The sequence below is a fragment of the Physeter macrocephalus genome, chromosome 9, assembly GCF_002837175.3.
Source record: "Physeter macrocephalus isolate SW-GA chromosome 9, ASM283717v5, whole genome shotgun sequence".
NCBI classification, from domain to species: Eukaryota; Metazoa; Chordata; class Mammalia; order Artiodactyla; family Physeteridae; genus Physeter; species Physeter macrocephalus.
Window position 1 is genome coordinate 98,661,670 of NC_041222.1, and position 19,737 is coordinate 98,681,406.

The following is a 19,737-nucleotide window of genomic DNA, read 5'->3' on the forward strand; positions in this document are numbered from 1 at the left end:
GGCACGTGGGATCCTCCCAGACCGGGGCGCGAACCCGGTTCCCCTGCATCGGCAGGCGGACGCGCAACCACTGCGCCACCAGGGAAGCCCCAAACATTCTTATTCAAGACCATTTTTCTTCCTTCCACTGTTTCCCACAGCTCAGTCTTTAATCCTCAGCATGTTATATATTTTAAAAAATCTGATGGCTCTCCAATTTGTCTCCAGGCTTGCCTTCATATCCAACTTCCAGCTCTGCATTTCCATCTGTCCAATGTTCCCTCTAATTCCTATTCATCACACACACCACCCCCTTCTGAAACTAATGACCGCAGCCGCCTCCCCACCCCCGCCAACTCCTCCTTGTCAACTGGATTAGTGTCATTATCATCATTCTCAGTGTCGTCCAGGCATAAAATCTTTGACTTGTATTTTTCCTTCCCTGAAGACAGCCGTTATTCAAGAAATGTTTGTTGAATTAAAGATCTGCCAATGTTTCTTTAACTTACCTTTCCATTCTTACTGTTACAGGCTTAATCCAAAGCCTCATTTCCATATGCTTATTAGATCAGTATAGCTGCCTGCCACATTCTTCCTAGGTCGTGGGGTTCCATTACTAAAGCTGATCGGTGATTGGCCCTTTTCTATAAAGTCGAAAAGTATAACTGCCATGATAGGGTGTAATCAGCCACAAACAACCCATGAAGCAAATGGGTGTGACGGTATTCCAACAAAACATTATTTACCAGAACAGGTGGTCTGCTGACCTCTGAAGTAAAATATCAGGTTTTTTCAAACCAAACCTTTCCTTATCCCTGCTAATTCAATATAGAATCCAATTATCTGGGTAAAAGAAAATCTAATTTACTTTCTTTTTTACATACAATAGTGGTTGCCATCTAGAAATTAAAATTAATTACTTAGGTATGCTGCTCATTATTTTCAAGACCTTATTTTCCCTTTAAATTTACAGACCGTGTAAGTATAATTTACTGGAAATTACATCAATAGTATCGCAAAGGCAGGACAAATTGGAAGAGTTGGCAGCCAAGTAATCTTTCTGTCTTTTATGGGAGAATATATCAGGAATGATAGAAGCTGCCAATAAAAAATTTGTTTCAATGAAGCAGATTAGGATGACATTGATGGGCTTTTGATTTCAATAAGCGGGAAAGGCCCAGAATTCTGCTAGCTATAGGAAAAAATAGCCACTTGTCCCCTCTAGACCTTGAAATGAAACTTGATTATAAAAAAGGTACAAAAACAATGCAGAGTAGCAGCTCAGAAGAATCCTACTGTTCTAGACTTACAGCAGTCATTCTTTTTCCTATATTAAAATGGGACATGGACTCCCCCAAGTTATCTATCTATCCATCTATCCACCCATCCACCGGCTAACTAACAATATCTAACTAACAGTATCTAATCTCCCTTGCCCTCCTTTACAAACATGGAAAGAACCAAGATTTATGAAATGAACAATAAATTCTTTACAAATACCTAAAATGGAATAACTAACATTTATAACAATATTTATGCACTTAGGTGCTTGCCAATGTGACTGATAACGAATGACTACCTTAAAACTTTCCAATAGCTTCAGTCTATACATTCAAATAAAATCCAAATTTCTCATCATGGCCTACAAAGTCCTACATGGCCTGGTGTCTGCTAACCTCTTGGACATGTCCTGATCATACTCAGTATGCTGCAATCACAATGGTCTCCTCTGCTCTGCAGACACGCCCAGCTTGTTCTGGTGTTAGGAGCCCTTCATCTGCCATGTCCCTGTAATGCTTTGTCCACAGCTTTACATGCCTCATTCCTCCAGGTCTCAGTTCCAATGAGACTGTCCCGAGAAGCTTCCTCTGACCATCCAATTTAAACTATTTAACTCTGCTTTGTTGCTCATTTATTTTGTTGCTCATTTATTTATTACGTTGCTCATTTATTTTCAGCACACCATTCTCTCTCTATACATCAATGAAGGCAGATTCATGAGAAGGGACTTTGTCTGTGGGTCACCAGTGAATCTGTAATACCTAGATGAGTGCTTGACACATAGTAGGCCCTTAGTAAATATTAAGTAATTAATATTTGTTGAGTAAACAAGTGATCATCTCTGTTACACTCATCAGGCTCTGGTTATTGGAAGTGTTGGGAAATCTCTAAATCCTAGAGGTGACCTAAAGGCAGCAGGATCTCACAGAGGAACTATGGACACGAATACTCTAACTTTGATAAAGAGGAGGACGTAAAGTTTCAGGTAAGCAAGATGAATAAGCTCTACAGATCTGCTATACAACATTGCACTTATAGTCAACAATCATGTATTGTACAGTTACACATTTATTATGAGGGTATTATCTTATGTTAAGTGTTCTTACCACAATAAAAAAAAAGAGTGTTTGTAGAAACTGAAATTAGGAAGATTTAAAAACAGCTGATGGTACCTTGGACACATTCTGAATTTAGGGTAAATAACCAAAAAGCTGAGCTGTTAAAAGAGAATTTAGAATTACCTGGGGGTGTGTGGTAAGCAAGGAGGATCCAGAGACATAAGACACTTTCTCATAATGGGATTGGATAATCCAGTTGGAGCTTCCAAGGGCATAGCCAGAGCTTAAAGGAGTCACCTGGACTGCACCAAAAAGCTCCTAGAAAAGAACCACAATAAGAATGTGTGATGAGCATTCAGTAGTACAGTCATGCCAGATAAGTTTGCAGGGAAAAATAACAGAAACATTCTTCTCCACTTAGAAACTATTTTCAAGTGAACCAGAAAGTTTAAAGTAAAACAGAAAGATGATGGAGACCATGTGGGAGACACATCTGACAGTCTTTACTTGTCATATCTCTGAGAGATTCAGTCTATCCACATGGCACCAGGCACCTAGGCCTCACTCATTAAAAGGCAGAGATGCTACATTATGAAACAGACCGAAGAGACAAATACTTCGGTTTTCTTCTTCTTCTTTTTTTTCTTCCCTTTTCAGGTTAGGAATTAATATCTTGGTTGTCCTGTACTGAGTGGCTCTGGGTACAAGTTAACAGGAATGGGAACCCTTATCATGATCAGGTCAGAACTCAAAAGTTATACTTGCCAAATTATTTCTTGATCTCTTTTATTCTATCTGTTTCCTACTTCACTAGTCCAAAATCTGTAAAGTGGTGTCACTGTTCTAAAGTAAACAGGATGAGATGCCTTTCTCCTGACTCATTACATGCTAGCTAGCGATAGGGAATGTAAGGGTTAGGAAAGAGTGCCAGTAAGAACCTGGGAAAGATGGAGGAAAACAACAGATGTTCTATCTTTTCACTATGTACTAGTACAAGATTTGTAGTGACTGAGTGGCTTAAAAAAGGGAACTAGGGACTTCCCTGGTGGCGCAGTGGTTAAGAATCTGCCTGCCAATGCAGGGGACACAGGTTCGAGCCCTGGTCCGGGAAGATCTCACATGCCATGGGACAACTAAGCCCGTGCACCACAACTACTGAGCCTGCGCTCTAGAGCCCCTGAGCCACAACTACTGAAGCCCGCGCTCCTAGAGCCTGTGCTCCGCAACAAGAGAAGACACTGCATGAAGAGTAGCTCCAGCTCACTGCAACTAGAAAAAGCCTGTGCAGCAATGAAGACCCAACACAGCCAAAAAATAAATAATTAAAAAAAAAAAAGATACTTAAAAAAAAGGTAGTATAGGATCCTTCCAAAGAACAACAGTATGAATTGAAAGCATTCATCAGTCACTTAAAATCATATTAACACTCACAATTTTCTGAGAATATCCCACCAGCTGGATTTTACTAAGGGCAGAGTTCACCTCTTGCATTGTATAGCATCTTCTCCAGGTTGATACTTCTACTGCATCCTTGAGAGGAGAAGGCAGCAGCCTGCAAATGTATCATAAAGTCAGTTCTTATCTTTCTGTTCAAGTAATTTGTCCATTTAATCTAAGTTGTCCAACTTACTGGCATATCTGAATGTTCACAGGAATCTGTAACAATTGTTTTTATTTCTGTAGATAAAAACAATTTATTTCTGACTCTAGTAATTGCAGTATTCTGCAATTTCATTTCTGACTCTAGTAATTTCTTTCATTTCTGACTCTAGTAATTGCAGTATTCTCTCCTTTTTTTTTTTTTTGTCAATCTAGCTAAAGGTTTGTCAGTTCTGTTGACCTTTTCAAAGAATCAACTTTTGGTTTCATTGATTTTTCTCTGTTGTTTTTCTATCCTCTATTTTGTTTATCCAGCATATAGCTGGGTCTTCTTTTTTGTCTTTTTTTAAAAACCCATGTGATAATCTCTGTCATTTGATTGAATTGCTTAAGCCATTCACATTTAATGTTATTACTGATGTAGTTGGCTTATGTCTGCCAATTTAATTTTAGTTTTCTATATACCACATATCTTTTTTGTTCCTCTATTCCTCCCCTACTACTTTTTAAAAACAGTAAGTGAATATTTTCTGATATAGCCTCTTAATTCCTTTTATGATTTTTTACTTTTTTTTTTTTTTTTTTTTAGTTATTTCCTTAGTGGTTATTCTGGGGCTTATCATATACATCTTAATATAGAGCATTTCTGTATGACACCTCATGTTGTCTTCCCTGTTCACAAAAGATAAATGAAATAAACGTTACTCGTGGGCCTGCAAAGCTATAGAAAAGAACTGGCTTAAACACAACTGAGGCTTGGCAGAAAGAGGAAAATAAAACATATTTTGCAGGGAGGTGGGGTGGGGAGAGCACGGGGCCGGCGGGAGGACGCACGGCACGCCCGGCAGACGCCACAGGTCCCATGCCGCACTGCGACCCCCGCGCCCCTGCCGCCTGTGCCCCGCCCCTCGCGTCCTTAGCCGGTCCACCAAGGGATGCCCTCTGGGGGCCTGTGAAAGTCTGTCGGCTCCCGCTGAAGGGCAGTAACGCCCCCGAGCCCTGCTCCGGCCAGGAGCCTTCATGTAAATGGGTCCAGTCATGCCTCCCAGTGAGAAACCAGAAAGCTCAGGAATTAGTGTCTCCAGTGGGCTGAGTCAGTGTTACCGGGGCAGCGGTTTCTCCAAGGCCCTTCAGCAAGACGATGACCTCGACTTTTTTCTGCCTGACATCCGATTAGAAGAGGGGGCCACGGAAGATGAAGAGCTGACCAAATGAACTGGCTGCACGAGAAAAAGAACCTGCTGAAGAGCTTTGGAGACTCGGTCCTGCAGAGCGTCAGCCCCGTCCAGGACCTGGACGATGACACGCCCCCATCCCCTGCCCACTCCGACATGCCCTACGATGCCAGGCAGAACCCCAACTGCAAGACCCCTACTCCTTCAGCTGCCTCATATTTATGGCCATCGAGGACTCTCCAACCAAGCGCCTGCCGGGAAAGGAATATCTACAACTGGATCTTGGAACATTTTCCGTATTTTGCAAACGCACCTACTGGGTGGAAAAACTCAGCGAGACATAATTTGTCCTTGAATAAGTGTTTTAAGAAAGTGGACAAAGAGAGGAGGCAGAGTATTGGGAAAGGGTCATTGTGGTGCATAGACCCAGAGTACAGACAAACTCTAATTCAGGCTCTGAAAAAGACACCTTATCACCCACACTCAAATGTGTTCAATACACCTCCCGCCTCTCCTCAGGCATAAAAAAGCACATCAGGTCCACCCCTCTGGCCAGGCAGCACCTTCTTTAAGAGAAATGGAGCCTTTCTACAAGATCCTGACATTGGTGCTGCCAGTGCCATGATATGCTTTTGAATACTCCCCGAGATACAAGCAGTTCCTCCAAGAGTGATACAAAATGGAACGCGGGTTCAGAGCCGAGGCCTGTTTCCTGGAGTCCGACCGGTGCCGATCACTCCCACTGGAATGACAGCAGCCGTGAAGAATGGCCTCGCCAGCTGCCGGATGAGGACTGAGAGCGAGCCGTCCAGTGGCTCTCCGGTGGGCAGTGGAGCCCCAAGGAGGATGACAACTACAGCAGTGCCAAGTCCTTCAGTGCCAGGAGCACCTCGCCCGCCAGCGACTCCATCTCCTCCTCCTTGGCCAACGACCACTACGAGTTTGCCACCAAGGGGAGCCAGGATGGCAGTGAGGGCAGCTTCCAGAGCCACGAGAGCCACAGCGAGATGGAGGAGGATGACAGGAAATGCAGCCCGAAGGAGGCCAAGGATGCTCTGGGGGACAGCATCTATGCGTCCCAGCACAAGAAGCGCCAGCACTTCACCAAGGCAAGGAAGATCCCCAGCGACATGCTGCCTCTCAAAAAGAGATGCACGGAAAAGCCCCCTGAGAGTGATGATGAGGAGATGAAAGAGGCAGCGGGGTCGATCCTGCACTTGGCGGGGATTTGGTCCTGTTTGAATAACATCACCAATCTGACGGCAAAGGGGCAGAAAGAACAAAAGGAAACCACGAAAAATTAAAAACAAGTCATTGATTTGTTTTGAACTTACGGCCATTTGGTTTCAGCATGTCAGATTTCTAATGATTTGTGGCAATATCAGCAATTTATTATTATTTTTTTCTTTTTTCTTTTTTTTTTGTTTGGTTTTCTTTCTTTCTTTCTTTTTTTTTTTAAATTTGCACCCCTCCTTTGCTTTAGACCCTTAAGAATTTTATGTTTAAAGGAGATTGAAGCCATAGAACTCATACTGACACTCAGCTGTTTTACAAAAGCTTTTCATTATCTGAAGACAAAACCGAAAAAGCCAAAATTACCATTGTTTCCTCCAGCTTGTCAGAAAACCGTGGCTGAATCCACAGGGACGGCAACAATAATGCCACGGGGATACACATCCGGCACTTAGAAGGCACATGTGCAAAGTAACCTCGATCAGTCCCAACCTTTAGGTTTAAAAGGTCAGGATGTGCACCCAGTTGGGTTTGCTGAGTGAATATCCATAAAGCAACTGAGGAGAAGGAAGGACCCCTGGTCCCCCTAGGAGCAGACCCAAGCTTGTGGCACTGGGCATCAAATTGTGCCAGGAAAACCCCTGGCATTGCCCCAAGCGTGTGATGCGGGGGTGGGGGGGCGGTCACCAGTTCTCTGTGCTTCTTAACCATGAAGCCTAGTAGCATCTTCCTGGGTGGACAATGGACCATTCATATTCAACAGGTGTCAGTGACTCATGAGAAGAAACTGGGTCAGTTTTTAGTGATGTTGCTAATCACTGAATTCTGTTTTACACTAAATTAAGAGAAGGTTCCACAAGCCATAAGCCTGTAGGTTGGTCCTGCACATGCGCACATGCGCGCACACACACACAGACACGCACACACAGAGAAAAAGAGAGAAAAAAACTGATGTAAAAAACAAGCTTTGTCTTCTTAACTGCCCAAGTGAAAATCAAGTTCCAAGAAATTACAATAGCTGTTAACGAAGGAAATAGTGGTACAAATCTTTTTCTGTCTGTCAAAACCATTTGATCCAAGTGAAAACAAAACAAAACAAAAAGCTGCAGAACATGCCATTAGCATTGTGGTGTATTTTTAAAAGATGAAAGGCACATTGACGGACAAACTAAAGGAAAACATGTCAAAAAAGAAAGGAAAAAAAATTCCTATACTGCCCTCAAAATGGAGTTTGCAATTAATGTCAGTCAGGATTCATCTTTGTGAAAATCAATGATTTCCACATTCAGCCAGTGTAGCCAGCGGAAATTTCTGATCCACAATGCATGGAATTTCTTTGAAAAAAGAGAAACAAAGAAAAATAAGCACAAAAACACAAACTTTTTAAATTCAAAAATAAAGTTCTTGTAAGGTAAACAATGTATTTAGCATGAAGCATGAATTATTTTCATGTAAATATAGAAAAGAGAAAAAAAAACATTTTGCAACCTTCCAGACCAGCATCAGGAGCATCCATTAAAACAAACAAACAAAAACGTGTCATTAGAAAAACACGTTATCATTTGCTCGAACACAATCAAGAATAGGCCTAAAGAGTGACTTCTCTGAGATTCTCTGTACAGTACAGGTGAAGGGCCTTCTGGAGAACTGAACCTGTACGTTAGCTCTGTGCTGTCTCCTAAACTATCACTGAACAACAGTAAAGGGCTTCACACACACACACACACACACACACACACACACACACACCCCACTTCAGACAAAGAGATGAGAGAAGAGAGAACAGCAACAGCATTTTAGAAAGTGGAAAGGATAAAGACAAACGATAACTGACTTAGCAGACCCAGGAAACTTCAATTCAAGTGACTTAATTTATACTACAAACTCACAAAAAGCTCAGCAATTGGAAACAACAGGTATGTCTTGAAGTGAGATTGAAGGTGAGACTAAACACAGGAAATTCCTAGAAAAAACTGATTAAGAAATAGAACCTTCCAATTCTCTTCACCTATTCCATATAGCTCAGCAATTGACCCTTCCCCTCCCAGGCACATCACCAGATTGTTCTCTGGAGAGAATAAAAATGAGAGTCTGGACTAGGAGAAACCACTGACAATTAGAGGCAGCCACCTTAAGCAAAAGTTTACATATTGAGTAACAATTTTCTTCTCCTCAGATCAGAACACCATCAGTTAGGCTTACACCCTGCAGGGTAGGAGACTGGAAGAAGCTTCTTTGAAAAATATGATCAGCACCAAAGAAAAAACTCAACAAAAAGATACTCACACTGGGGGTTTCACAATGAAATTGATGAACCAGATTATGCTATAGCGTATTCTATAAAGTCTAGAATTCAACAAAACCTACTTATGGCACACAGACTTTCTAATCAGGTTTTTTTTTTTTCTGTCTAACTCTTAAACATGAACCAATAACCCAGGATTACCCTGCATTTGAGTAAAGTCTCTAAAATGGTAAAGGCCAAAACAAATGGAGGAAGGGGGAGAGGAAATAAATTAGGTAGGTAGAATATAACAGTCATTATTCTCCTTGGAGAGATAAATAAGATAGTATATCTAAGAAATGAGAAGAGACTTCTACTAAAAACTGGGGGAGGCATTAAGAGAATAAAAAGAGCTCTTGGATGGGGAGGGGGAAGGGTAAGCTGTGACAAAGTGAGAGAGTGGCATGGACATATATACACTACCAAACATAAAATAGATAGCTAGTGGGAAGCAGCCACATAGCACAGGGAGATCAGCCTGGTGCTTTGTGACCACCTTGTTGGGGGGATAGGGAGGGTGGGAGGGAGGGAGATGCAAGAGGGAAGAAATATGGGAACATATGTATATGTATAACTGATTCACTTTGTTATAAAGCAGAAACTAACACACCATGGTAAAGCAATTATACTCCAATAAAGATGTTAAAAAAAAAAAGAGAGCTCTTGGAATAAAAATATGATACCATACAGACAATGAAAACATGCCAACAAAACATAAAAATTTCAAAATAAGCTAAAAACATTAAAAAATTATACAAGACACAAAAGACCCACAAAAATGAAGAATCAGGAGAGCTTAAAAATGAGGGAACAGAACTCAATAAAGAATTAGAAACTTAATAAGAATTCACAGATGAAGACTAAACTAATAGAAACACAAGAGTGGATAAACACAACAGATAATACCGTTTAGTAAAATATTGGAAGAAAAAATTCAACACTAAAAAGAAATAAAAAGAATTTGAAAAAAATGACAAATGTTGAAGAGAGGCAAGGAAGATACAACATACAGATAACAGGAGCTCCTTACAGAAATCCAAGCAAGGGAACAGAATAATAAAAACCATAACTGCGAAATAAAAAGAAACTATACACTGAAAGAACACATTGCATACCTGAAAATACTGACCAAGAAGAATTAACACCAGATATACTCTGGGAAAATACTTACATTATAAAGAAAACAGACAAATAAATCTTTGGCTGTGTGCCAATAAAATTTTATTTATAGAAACAGCGGCAGGCCAGATGTGGCCATAAAACAGAGACTTGGCCATAGTTGCCACCACTGTTCTAGACTGAAAGGGCCCACTAAGCTCAACACATGAATGTAAACTGTCTTTAGGTTTGACATATCATCATAAACTTTAAGAACAAGAGAAGATTCTAAAAGTCCACAGAGAGATAAACGGGATACATATCGAAGATCTAGACTCAATAGCATTGGACTTTTAAACAGCATTTCTGGAAGACAGAAGAAAACAGAGCAATGCCTTCAAAATTCTATGAGAAAACTACATCTAACTCACATTTCTATCAGAGCGTGAGAGTAGAATGAAGACGTTTTAGACGTGCAGGGTCTCAGACAATTTACCTCCCATGTGCTCTTTCTCAGGGAGTTGTTGGAGGATGTGCCCTGCAAAATGAAGGCGCAAACAAAAAAAAGAAAGGCCCAGAAAACAGAGCTTCTAAGAGAAGAAAGAGGCAAAGAAATCTTCAGGATCACAGTGGAGAAAGTCCTAAACTGAATGCCATGCAATAGGCCCAAGAGCAGCTGACACCAGGCAGGGGAAGAGTGAAGGCTCTGGGAGACAACTTTTCAAGAAGGTAAAATTGTTAGACCACCCATCGAGTTTGAACACACTGAGGAGAGACTTAGACAAATGCAGGAGGGGTTAGGGATAAATTAGTAATATGTACACAGAAAACTAAGCAAATAAGCAAACAAGTTAATTACTAACTCAAGGGAAAACAAAGAGTTGTTCAAGAAGAAGAAAAAAAATCGTAACAATGTTGTATGTCCAGTGAATTGCATGTTCATGGTCATATAAACATGGAATAGAGATTTAGCCAAAATAGCACACAGATCATGATGTTCCAATTCTCTTCACCTTTGTTTTTCCAGCAACGAAGTATCAACGACTCTTCTCTTTACCTTCTGCATAAACAGGTGAAGATTCTCTTTATTTCACTTATCTGAGGATTTTCTTATTTCACTTATCTATGTGTAGTGAATTGCTTTAGGTTTTACAATATTTAGTCAATAAATATTTACTTAGCCCCGACTATGGCCACAGCATTTAAGTCCTGTAAGGGATTTAACAGGTACAACATAAAGGCCTGTGCTCACAAGGAACTTAAGTCTAGGAAAAATTTTACAACAGTACAAAGCAATAAAAGAGATGTGGAAAGCCTTGAGTCATCCTTGCCTGCAGACTTGCCTTCACTCCCAGAAGGGCCTAAAGGATATATTGAAAATGCAAATCTACACATATATACACATACACACACTCCCCTCCTCCACTTTAACAGTGCACCATTCCATTCAGGATAAAATCCAAGACTCTTAGCATGACTTTATAAGGCCTTCTTTATCGAGGTCCTGCCCCGGCCTACATTCTATATACTGAGCTATAAACTGCTCTTGCAGCGCCAGGCTCCCTCAAGCCTGTAACATTCCACCGTCCTCTGTCATATTTTGTGTGGACAACACTCCTGCTTTAAAATCTAGACCACCTGTCACCGTTTCTCAGGTCTTGAGCTACTCGTCTAGGCCAGGTACACATCGTTTGTGCTCTCTGGGAAGATGGCCTGAGTCTCAGAGCCTGGGAAGTGGCACAGAAGCTCTCTTTGGAGGAGGTTACTGGCAGGGGCCGCTGCTACTGCTTCTCTCTCCTTCCGTACCTGTGCAACTCCCTGCCACCCACTCTGAGGAAGGAGAGGTTTCTCTCAGAGGCACATCATGGGGAAAGTGGAGGATTTACAGACTTGTCTAGATTTAAATCTCAGCACTGCCTCTTCACCTCTGAGCCGGTCTTCTCGTTTATAAAACAGGGCGAGTATCACTTCCCTTTTAGAGCTGTTCTGTGAGGGATAAATGATACAATGCACGTAAGCGTCTGGCACTGAACAGATGCTGAGTAAGGACTGTCTCCAACTGTCTCCAATATACACAGCCATCGTGGCCCCAGAACATGCATTTTCCAACAATACTGTAGTGGACTTCAGTACTGAAATCTGTACTTCAGTGCTGAGATCACCCAAGGTGATTTACTCTGATGAGCAGCAATGACTCTGAATCTGAGTGGCCCAGGCACTGCTCTAGAGGGGCTGAAGGAAGAACCCAAATTACTCCCCTGCTTTAGCTCCTCCTTTAAATTCCTCCAGATCAGGGAGCCCCATGGCTTGGGCTTCCTAGGACTGCCCCTCACAAAAAATAAAGACTTCTTACTCTGGGCTGGATAGGAGCAGGAGCGTTTCTTCACTTTACACCAGAGCTGGAAGGCTATCACGGGAGTGGCTAGAGTGGGGAGGGTGGCGAATAACAATGCAGCCAAACCACATCTTTCATCTCAGTCGGATTTGTTTTAATTGCCCTTAGCTCTGCTAAGGCCCTGCAACTGAGACACCTCTGGCTTGAGGCTGAGCTAATAAGTTGCACACCAGCTAGATTAGACCCATGTTCTTTAACTGGCCGTAGATGTGTGGGTTCATTTCTGGGCTCTCTATTCTGTTCCGCTGATCCATATGTCTGTTTTATCTGAAGGGCACCACTAAGTGTGCGCCGAGGTGCTAAAAACGCCAGGGAGGTACAGACCGGTGAGCTGGAAGAGGAAGGCCAAGCAGGTCCCAATGACTCTGGTGTCAAGTCTGACCTGCTCAGCTTAGGGTTCGGTGGCAGGCAGCTTCTGACGGGGTTCCCCAGGCTCCCCGCCTCCCATATTCACCCCCTTGCGTGGGCTCCTCCCGCTGAGTGTGGGCTGCACCAACCGGCTTGCTTCTAGTGAAGAGACTGTGACAAAAGTGACAAGATGTCACTTCCAAGATTAGGTTACAGAAGACCGAGACTTCCTTCTCGTCCACAGTCTCTCTCTTGCCCTCTTGTTCACTCTGATGAAACCCCTGCCATGTGGTGAGACGCTCTGAGGAGATGCCCATGCAACAGGGACCCAAGGGAGGCTTCAGCTACCCACCACCCCTGAGGATCTGAATCCTGCCAACCACCGCGTGAGTGAGCCAAGAAGGGGATCCTCCCGGTGGAGCCTGAGATAAGGGCAGCCTGGTGGGAGACCCAGAATTACTAGTAAGTTAGGAAGTGTTCTGGGCCATGTTCTAGCACAGAGGCAGTGTTTTAATACCTCAGCTCAGCCTAGGCTTTTCTCAGGTCTCATCAATGACATTTTTACAAACTCTAATTGTACAGAACATTTGTAGAAGGTTGGTCTTCATACCTAATTTCGTTGCTCTAGGTGCAATATTCAATAATTTACCTACCCTCTTTTTTCCCTTCATATACCTAAACTGAGGGTAAAATGTTTCCTTCAAAAACTGTTGAAGACCACAGCAAATGAGAAATTACACACACGCACACGCACGCACGCACACACACGCACGCACACGCACGCACGCACACGCACACACGCACGCACACGTGTATATACACGTTATATATTATACATGTTATATATTAACATTATATATCTATAATATTCAGTGCCTATGAATTCCTCCCCTTCACTCTATGCTTAAATTCTTTGGGTATATTATTCTGGTACCTTATATACTGACTACACTACTTTCAGATCTAAAACTAATTATTCATCATTTCTCTCTTTGGAAGTGTTTAGAGGTTTCCTTTATCACATAGGTTTGGTGACTATGTTTTCACAAACAATTTTGATAAGTTTTCTATCAGCTAGACAAAAGATTTAAACTAGGAATTAGTCAAATGTCTTGTTGGCTTTTCCAAAAGAACAAACTTTCAATATTCTTTTGTACAAGGTTAGCTTTCAATGCTTTTCTCTCCTTCCTGACGTGCACTGGCTGATTTTAACCAAGCCAGTCCCCCCTCAATCATGCCATGTTGCTATGTTTTTGCCCACAATGTTCTCTTATCTTGGAATGATCTCTTCCCTCATTCAAACCCTGCTTAACCTGCCAAACCCAGCGTGAGCCTTGCCACTTAGTACGTAATCTCTGCTCAACAAGCTCCTTGGGTACAGGGACCATACCTTAAACTTTTGGGGGCATTTCCCTGAAAACTTATAATGCCAGGCACTTGGTAGTTAATGAACAAATGAGACTGAAGTCCTCTAAATTTCCTATTTATACCCCCAAATTTCTTTCGCCAACACCTTTTTTTACTCTTTTGAGATATTTAGTCACTTCCTCATTACTTCCTTCTATCTCCTAACATCTTGTCTAACTCAGCTTTCCCTAAAACTCTCCTTATGCTTGAGGCCATAATTAAAGAGGCATTTACAGAGCCATTCAAAGCCATTAGGATTATTGGCTGATTAAGGATAAGTCGGATAAGGAAACCCAATGGGAACTAGCTCTGTTTTTTCTGGCTTTCCAATTTATCAAAGTCAAGTTCTCAGAGTCTAAATGCTTAATAAGTACTTTCTAAAAGATTTCATTTTTTTGTTTTGTTCTTATCACACTTGAGTGCTTAATAAACTTTTTTCCCAGGGCTTGACATCACGCCAGAGCTCTGCTGTCTCTTCTTCCATCCTACCAGTACAACATCATGTGTTTTCTTAAAAAGCAGGACTTTTAGGTCCACAGGGACCACTTAAAAGCTTATAAATAAAACACTGGTTGGGCTTTTTCTAAGTGTTTGATGAATGAATGACTGAACAAAATAAATACAAGTGCAGAATACAAAGAATACAAGAAGCAGAAAAGTTTCTTTCCTCTCATTACAGTGAAGTGTGCTTACTATACATGTGAGTGGGGTGGGTTGGAGATGGGTTAGCAGAGTGATCGTTATGGAATTTACCAAAAGTAAAGCCTGAAGATCAAGCATTTCTCAACACTAAACTGAAACCAGATTATAATCCCTGTTTTTTGGTTTTAGATCAATTTCTCTCTCAAAAGTTCAAAGGCAATTGCTTAGGCTACCAAAGCATGATAGAAACAATTCTTGAGAGGGCCTAAACCATCTCTGCTTTAATTTTATGTTCATCAAAAACCTCTTACCTATAACTCGATCTCTTCAAGTGGACTTGCTGCCCAGAACAGACAGTCCTAGACAGATGAACCACCCTAGTTCTGGAGCTAGGCAGATATCTCAGGATAAAGTAATTAAATGGGATTTTTGCTTCTCAGTCAGTATCCTGGGAGTTTAGTTAGCCCAAACCAGTCTTCAGAGGCTAGTCAACTCTGAGTGAAATGAAATGATTAAGTTTCTGGAACTGTAAAGCTGAAGAACTGCAAAGTTGTGACGACTCCATCAAAGTACTGCCACTCTCTGATCACCTGCTTAAGGGCATCTTTAAAAACTAAAACATAAGCGAACTTAGAGATAGTTTAATTCAATTCTCCTATTTTACAGAAAAGAAGACTGAGTCCCAGAATCTGAATGACACGGCTAACTAGAGGCAACAGTGGGATTAGGACAACAATCTTCCTTCTACGATACTACTTTGCTCTCATCAGGAAAGGTAGCATTGAAAGATAAATAAGGCTGTGGAAGGCAGATGTGTGCTGGTTACTGAAAGGGGGTTATGTGAGCCAAGTGTATCATTAAAGGGAGAAAGGTTGTTGGTGTTTACTGAGCACCTACTGTGTGCCTGGCACTGTTTTAAGGACTTTACTTGTATTACTCATTTAGTCCTCACAACAACCTTGTGAAGTTGCTGATATTATTCCTATTTTATAAACGAGGAAACAGAGCCTAGAAGAAATAAACTTCTGCAGCTAAGAAGCAGATCTGGAAGGAACTCAAACACCAGTCTATTTGACTTCCAAGCCCACAGCTTTAATTTTCTTCCTACTACATAGTTAGACCTGATAAATTCCTCTATAAATACCCAAGGAGTGTCATAGCAGAGGAACTTCAAGTACAGTATGCTTTTTAAAAAAATTTTATGTCTTCTAAAAGATATAAACCCACATTTTAAGCTCTGAGTACTGAAAACTGCCATAACATTTCAGCCAGGAATATATTAATGCATAATTCCTTAATGCTTGTCAGAGGATTATGACAATACCCTGTAATGATTTATTCTCAATTATAACTGTAAATTTCTAGTCTTATACAAAAAATGCTACCCTTATATTAAAAATACTAGAGACTGGGTAAGTTTCTTCAGTGGAATATTGTGCTTTAAATTTTCCCATTAAAAACCTAAATTTTGAAGTGCGTATGGGGAATGTCAGAGGCTCAAAATTTCTACTGTAAGGGATTCTCCTTTTCCTACCCTTCAGAAATCTCTTTTTCAGGGGCTTCCCTGGTGGTGCAGTGATTGAGAGTCCGCCTGCCGATGCAGGGGACGCGGGTTCGTGCCCCGGTCCGGGAAGATCCCACATGCCGCGGAGCGGCTGGGCCCGTGAGCCATGGCCGCTGAGCCTGCGCGTCCGGAGCCTGTGCTCCACAACGGGAGAGGCCACAACAGTGAGAGGCCCGCGTACCGCAAAAAAAAAAAAAAAAAAAATCTCTTTTTCAAGAAGTATAAGCTACAATGTCAAAATGAGGAAGAAGGATGGCTAACTTCTAAATAAGTCTCAGGGAGCAGTGTCGACTGAGGCAGGGAGTCAGGCAGCTGCCAAAAAGCAAGAGTAATTTTTTTTTTTTTTTTGGTAAACATACTAATACTAAATCAAATGCTAATTCAAACTAACTTCCTCTGATTTAAAGGAATATGTCAGAAACCAATGAATCTGAAAGATTTTAATTCATTGTTTTTTTAGTTGGTCTTATTAGTAACTTAAGCTACTAAGATGCATTAATTCTTGACATTTAACCAAGAGACTGCCTGTAAAAGGTTTAAATATAAGTCAAAACCTGGGGGCTCAAATCCAACTGTTGGAGGTGTTTTGCTTGGATCATACAGAATTTTACTTTAATGTGAGAGCCAACATTTTTTAAAGATGAAAAAAAAATCACATTTAAAACATCCAGATCTTGAGCTTCTTAAAAAAAAAAAAAAAAAAAGTAAAAGGGAAGATTTGGCAGTGATGCGCTCACTTTCCCATACAGCCAAAAGTCTGGTGAAGCTGTGTGTCAGCTGCCCCTTTAGAGAGGTGCGGTCACTGGTCCACAATTCCTGGCAGCCCACCTCACTCCTGTACTTACCTATAAACCCCTTCCTCATCCCTGGAGGCATCTGAGTTTGTGACCCCTATTTTATAGGAACTGGACAAGGAGAATGCAGGAATTAAAAAATAAATTAATTAATAGAAGACAAAGCCCACATCACTTAGTCACTGTACTAGACAGCAAAAACAAACAAATAAACAAAAAGGGAGATCAGCTAGGTGGTTTGTGACCACCTAGAGGGGTGGGATAGGGAGGGTGGGAGGCAGGGAGACGCAAGAGGGAAGAGATATGGGAACATATGTATATGTATAACTGATTCACTTTGCTGTAAAGCAGAAACTAACACACCATGGTAAAGCAATTATACTCCAATAAAGATGTTAGAAACAACAACAACAACAACAACAACAAAAACCCAGTGCTTCTCAATACAGTATGTCACAGTATCTTGGGACACTTGATATCAACTAGCTCATGAGGGAGGGAACTTTTAAAGTGGTGTAAATCCTTCAGCATAAATGTTCAAATGCAGCACTTTTAGTATTCTGGCCCAAGATTAAATTCTAGGTGAATATTTCAAAAGAATTCTCTTATCTGATGTCAATTAAAAAATAGCTCCTGAAATTTTTCTACCACTTCTAATATTTATGCTGAGTTTCTCCAAGAGAAAAACAGGACACAGCTTTCTTGGTTTGTCTAACACCTCAGCACAATATTTCCAATAATGTCTATCAGTAACTATGGCTCATCTCACACTCAAAAGCCAAAACAAAATGCTTGACCAGGATCAGAACTACGGTCAGGATGCAGGAAGTAATGAAATACAGTCTCCAACTGGCCCAACTTCTTGCTCCTCTACCAAGTCAGCTCTCAACAGCTTCTGATTTTTGCCCACCAGGTGGCGAGACAGCAAATGCAAGGTTTTATTTCAACTAGCACCTTTGTTAAAAAGGGCGATTTCCTAAACACCTTAGGAAATAACTTTTCTGGCCCTCTCCCTAGCCCTCTGCTCCTTCAAGTTCAATTCACCTTTTTCCCTAATATATGACGGCCCTTTTTTTGGTGAGCCAGTTATCTTGTATTTTACAAAGAATGGGAAGCAAAGAAAACTGCCAAGGACTCTGCCCAAGGTCACAGAAAAAAAGGCAGAATAAGGACTTGGACTTCCTTAAGACTTGGCCCAGGGTTTGGGATTCAGGAAACAGTGACCTTTGAACATCATTTCTGGTGTGCCAAAATTATTGGTGGCAGAATATTTAAGGGTATAAATTTAAAAGGAGGAAGTGAGGGAAGCCAAGGTATACGTGTTCCACAGGGAAAGAAAACAAAGTCCTCAGGTTTCTAAGGAGGGAGATGGAGAGAAGTGAGTTGAATGTGGGCCAGTGGGCACATGGGAGAGGGAGAAAAGGGGAAGGAGGTATGCAATGGGCAGGAGGAAGGGAGCTGAGAATAAGAATGCACAACGAGGACGGGAGGGGACTTGTACCAAGCGGGTGGGCGGGCAGATCAAGGAAGCCATCCATGTGTACAGAGAAGACTCAGACAAGTGCATGTCCAGAAGGCGTTTCCTAATGAGAAGCCAGACAGACACCATATCCCCAGTCAAGGAAACAGAGACACAAGAAGATCCATAAAACACAGGAGAAAATGTGCACAGTTAATGTTACTTCTCCCCTCACACGAGAGGGGGCTCACATGCCCGTGAGAAGCCTGCATGTGGCCGAGAAGCGGCCCAGCACAGGGGTTAAGGGCACGGACTCTGGAACCAGACTAGCCCAGCTGCCTGGGTTTGAATCTAAATCCTACCGCCCACTAGTTGGCTGACCTTGAATAACTTACTTAACCTCTCTGTGCCTGTTTTCTCTTCTGTAAAATGATAATGTTAAAGAACTAAGTGAATTAAATAAAACACTGAGAAGAGTGTCTGGCACATAACAAGTGCTACATAAGTTAAATAAAATAAATAACACGTACAAAAAGGAATGCATAAAGGAGGAGACTCACATGTTCAAACTCTGAGACAGTTACAGTATAAAAACCACAGCCTATTCTCCTAGCTACATATTCATATCCTTGTAGAAAGAATGTCACAAAAGCCAAGACATTCTGAAGTTTAGGTAAGCAGATGGCGAACAAATCACGGACCTAGAGGGAGAGAGAACCCAGTGGCAAGGTAGCTGGAGAAGAGTGGACTTGGGTAGGAGTGTAAGGAACACACGTTACCTAAGAAGTCACAGACGGGCTTTTACTCCAGACTCTGGACGCCAGGCCTGGATGGCTGGGGCTGCGGTGCCAGGAGGTGAGGGCAGCAGTTGGCAGGGCTGGACCAACTGCAGTATGTTAGGGCTGACTTGTGTCCTCCGCTGCCGATCAAATATGAGAGTGGAAGTAGAATCAAGCTGCCTCCCGCCTCCTCTACTGCATTTCTACTTACTTCACCTCGTCATCTACAGCCTTAGCCCAGGCCTTTGTTCTCTCGCCTGGGTTTCTGAATCAGCTCTGCCTCTGGGCTTCCCGCCCCCATCTCTGCACCCCCATCCATCCTCTCTTAGGCTTCCAGGGTTACTTCCCCTAAAAAAATATGCAATCACGTCATTCACCGCCTTGTCAACCTCCCCTGATGGGCTTCCCGCTCTCAATAATAAAAAGTTCCATCTTGACACAGCAGACACTTCATTATCTTGCTCCAATGTCCCTGTCTGGTTTCGCCTTTCACCTCTTTACTCAGCTAATTCTAACCCACCCTGAACCTCTCACTGTTCCCTAATATACTATATCCTACGGTGCTGTGCCTGGACACCACTTTACGACCCTTTCTATCAGGAAAAGTCCTTTCCTTCCTCTGAGACCCACCTTAATTGTCAT

General features: G+C 42.0%; 1 protein-coding gene and 1 pseudogene across 3 annotated transcripts in view; one reads left to right on the forward strand and one right to left on the reverse strand.

Moving 5' to 3' along the window:
* The window catches only part of INTS9 (integrator complex subunit 9), a 112,421-nt gene that overhangs the window by 43,059 nt on the left and 49,625 nt on the right, over positions 1–19,737 (reverse strand). For all 3 annotated transcript variants that reach the window (XM_028494225.1, XM_007115107.3, XM_007115108.4), the window contains 2 exons: positions 3,750–3,870; positions 2,502–2,636 (listed from right to left, as the gene is read on the reverse strand). In XM_028494225.1, the coding sequence (XP_028350026.1) occupies positions 2,502–2,636; positions 3,750–3,870 (256 nt within the window). The remainder of the gene's footprint in view (positions 1–2,501; positions 2,637–3,749; positions 3,871–19,737) is intronic.
* Positions 4,527–7,706, forward strand: LOC102996384 (forkhead box protein N3-like; annotated as a pseudogene).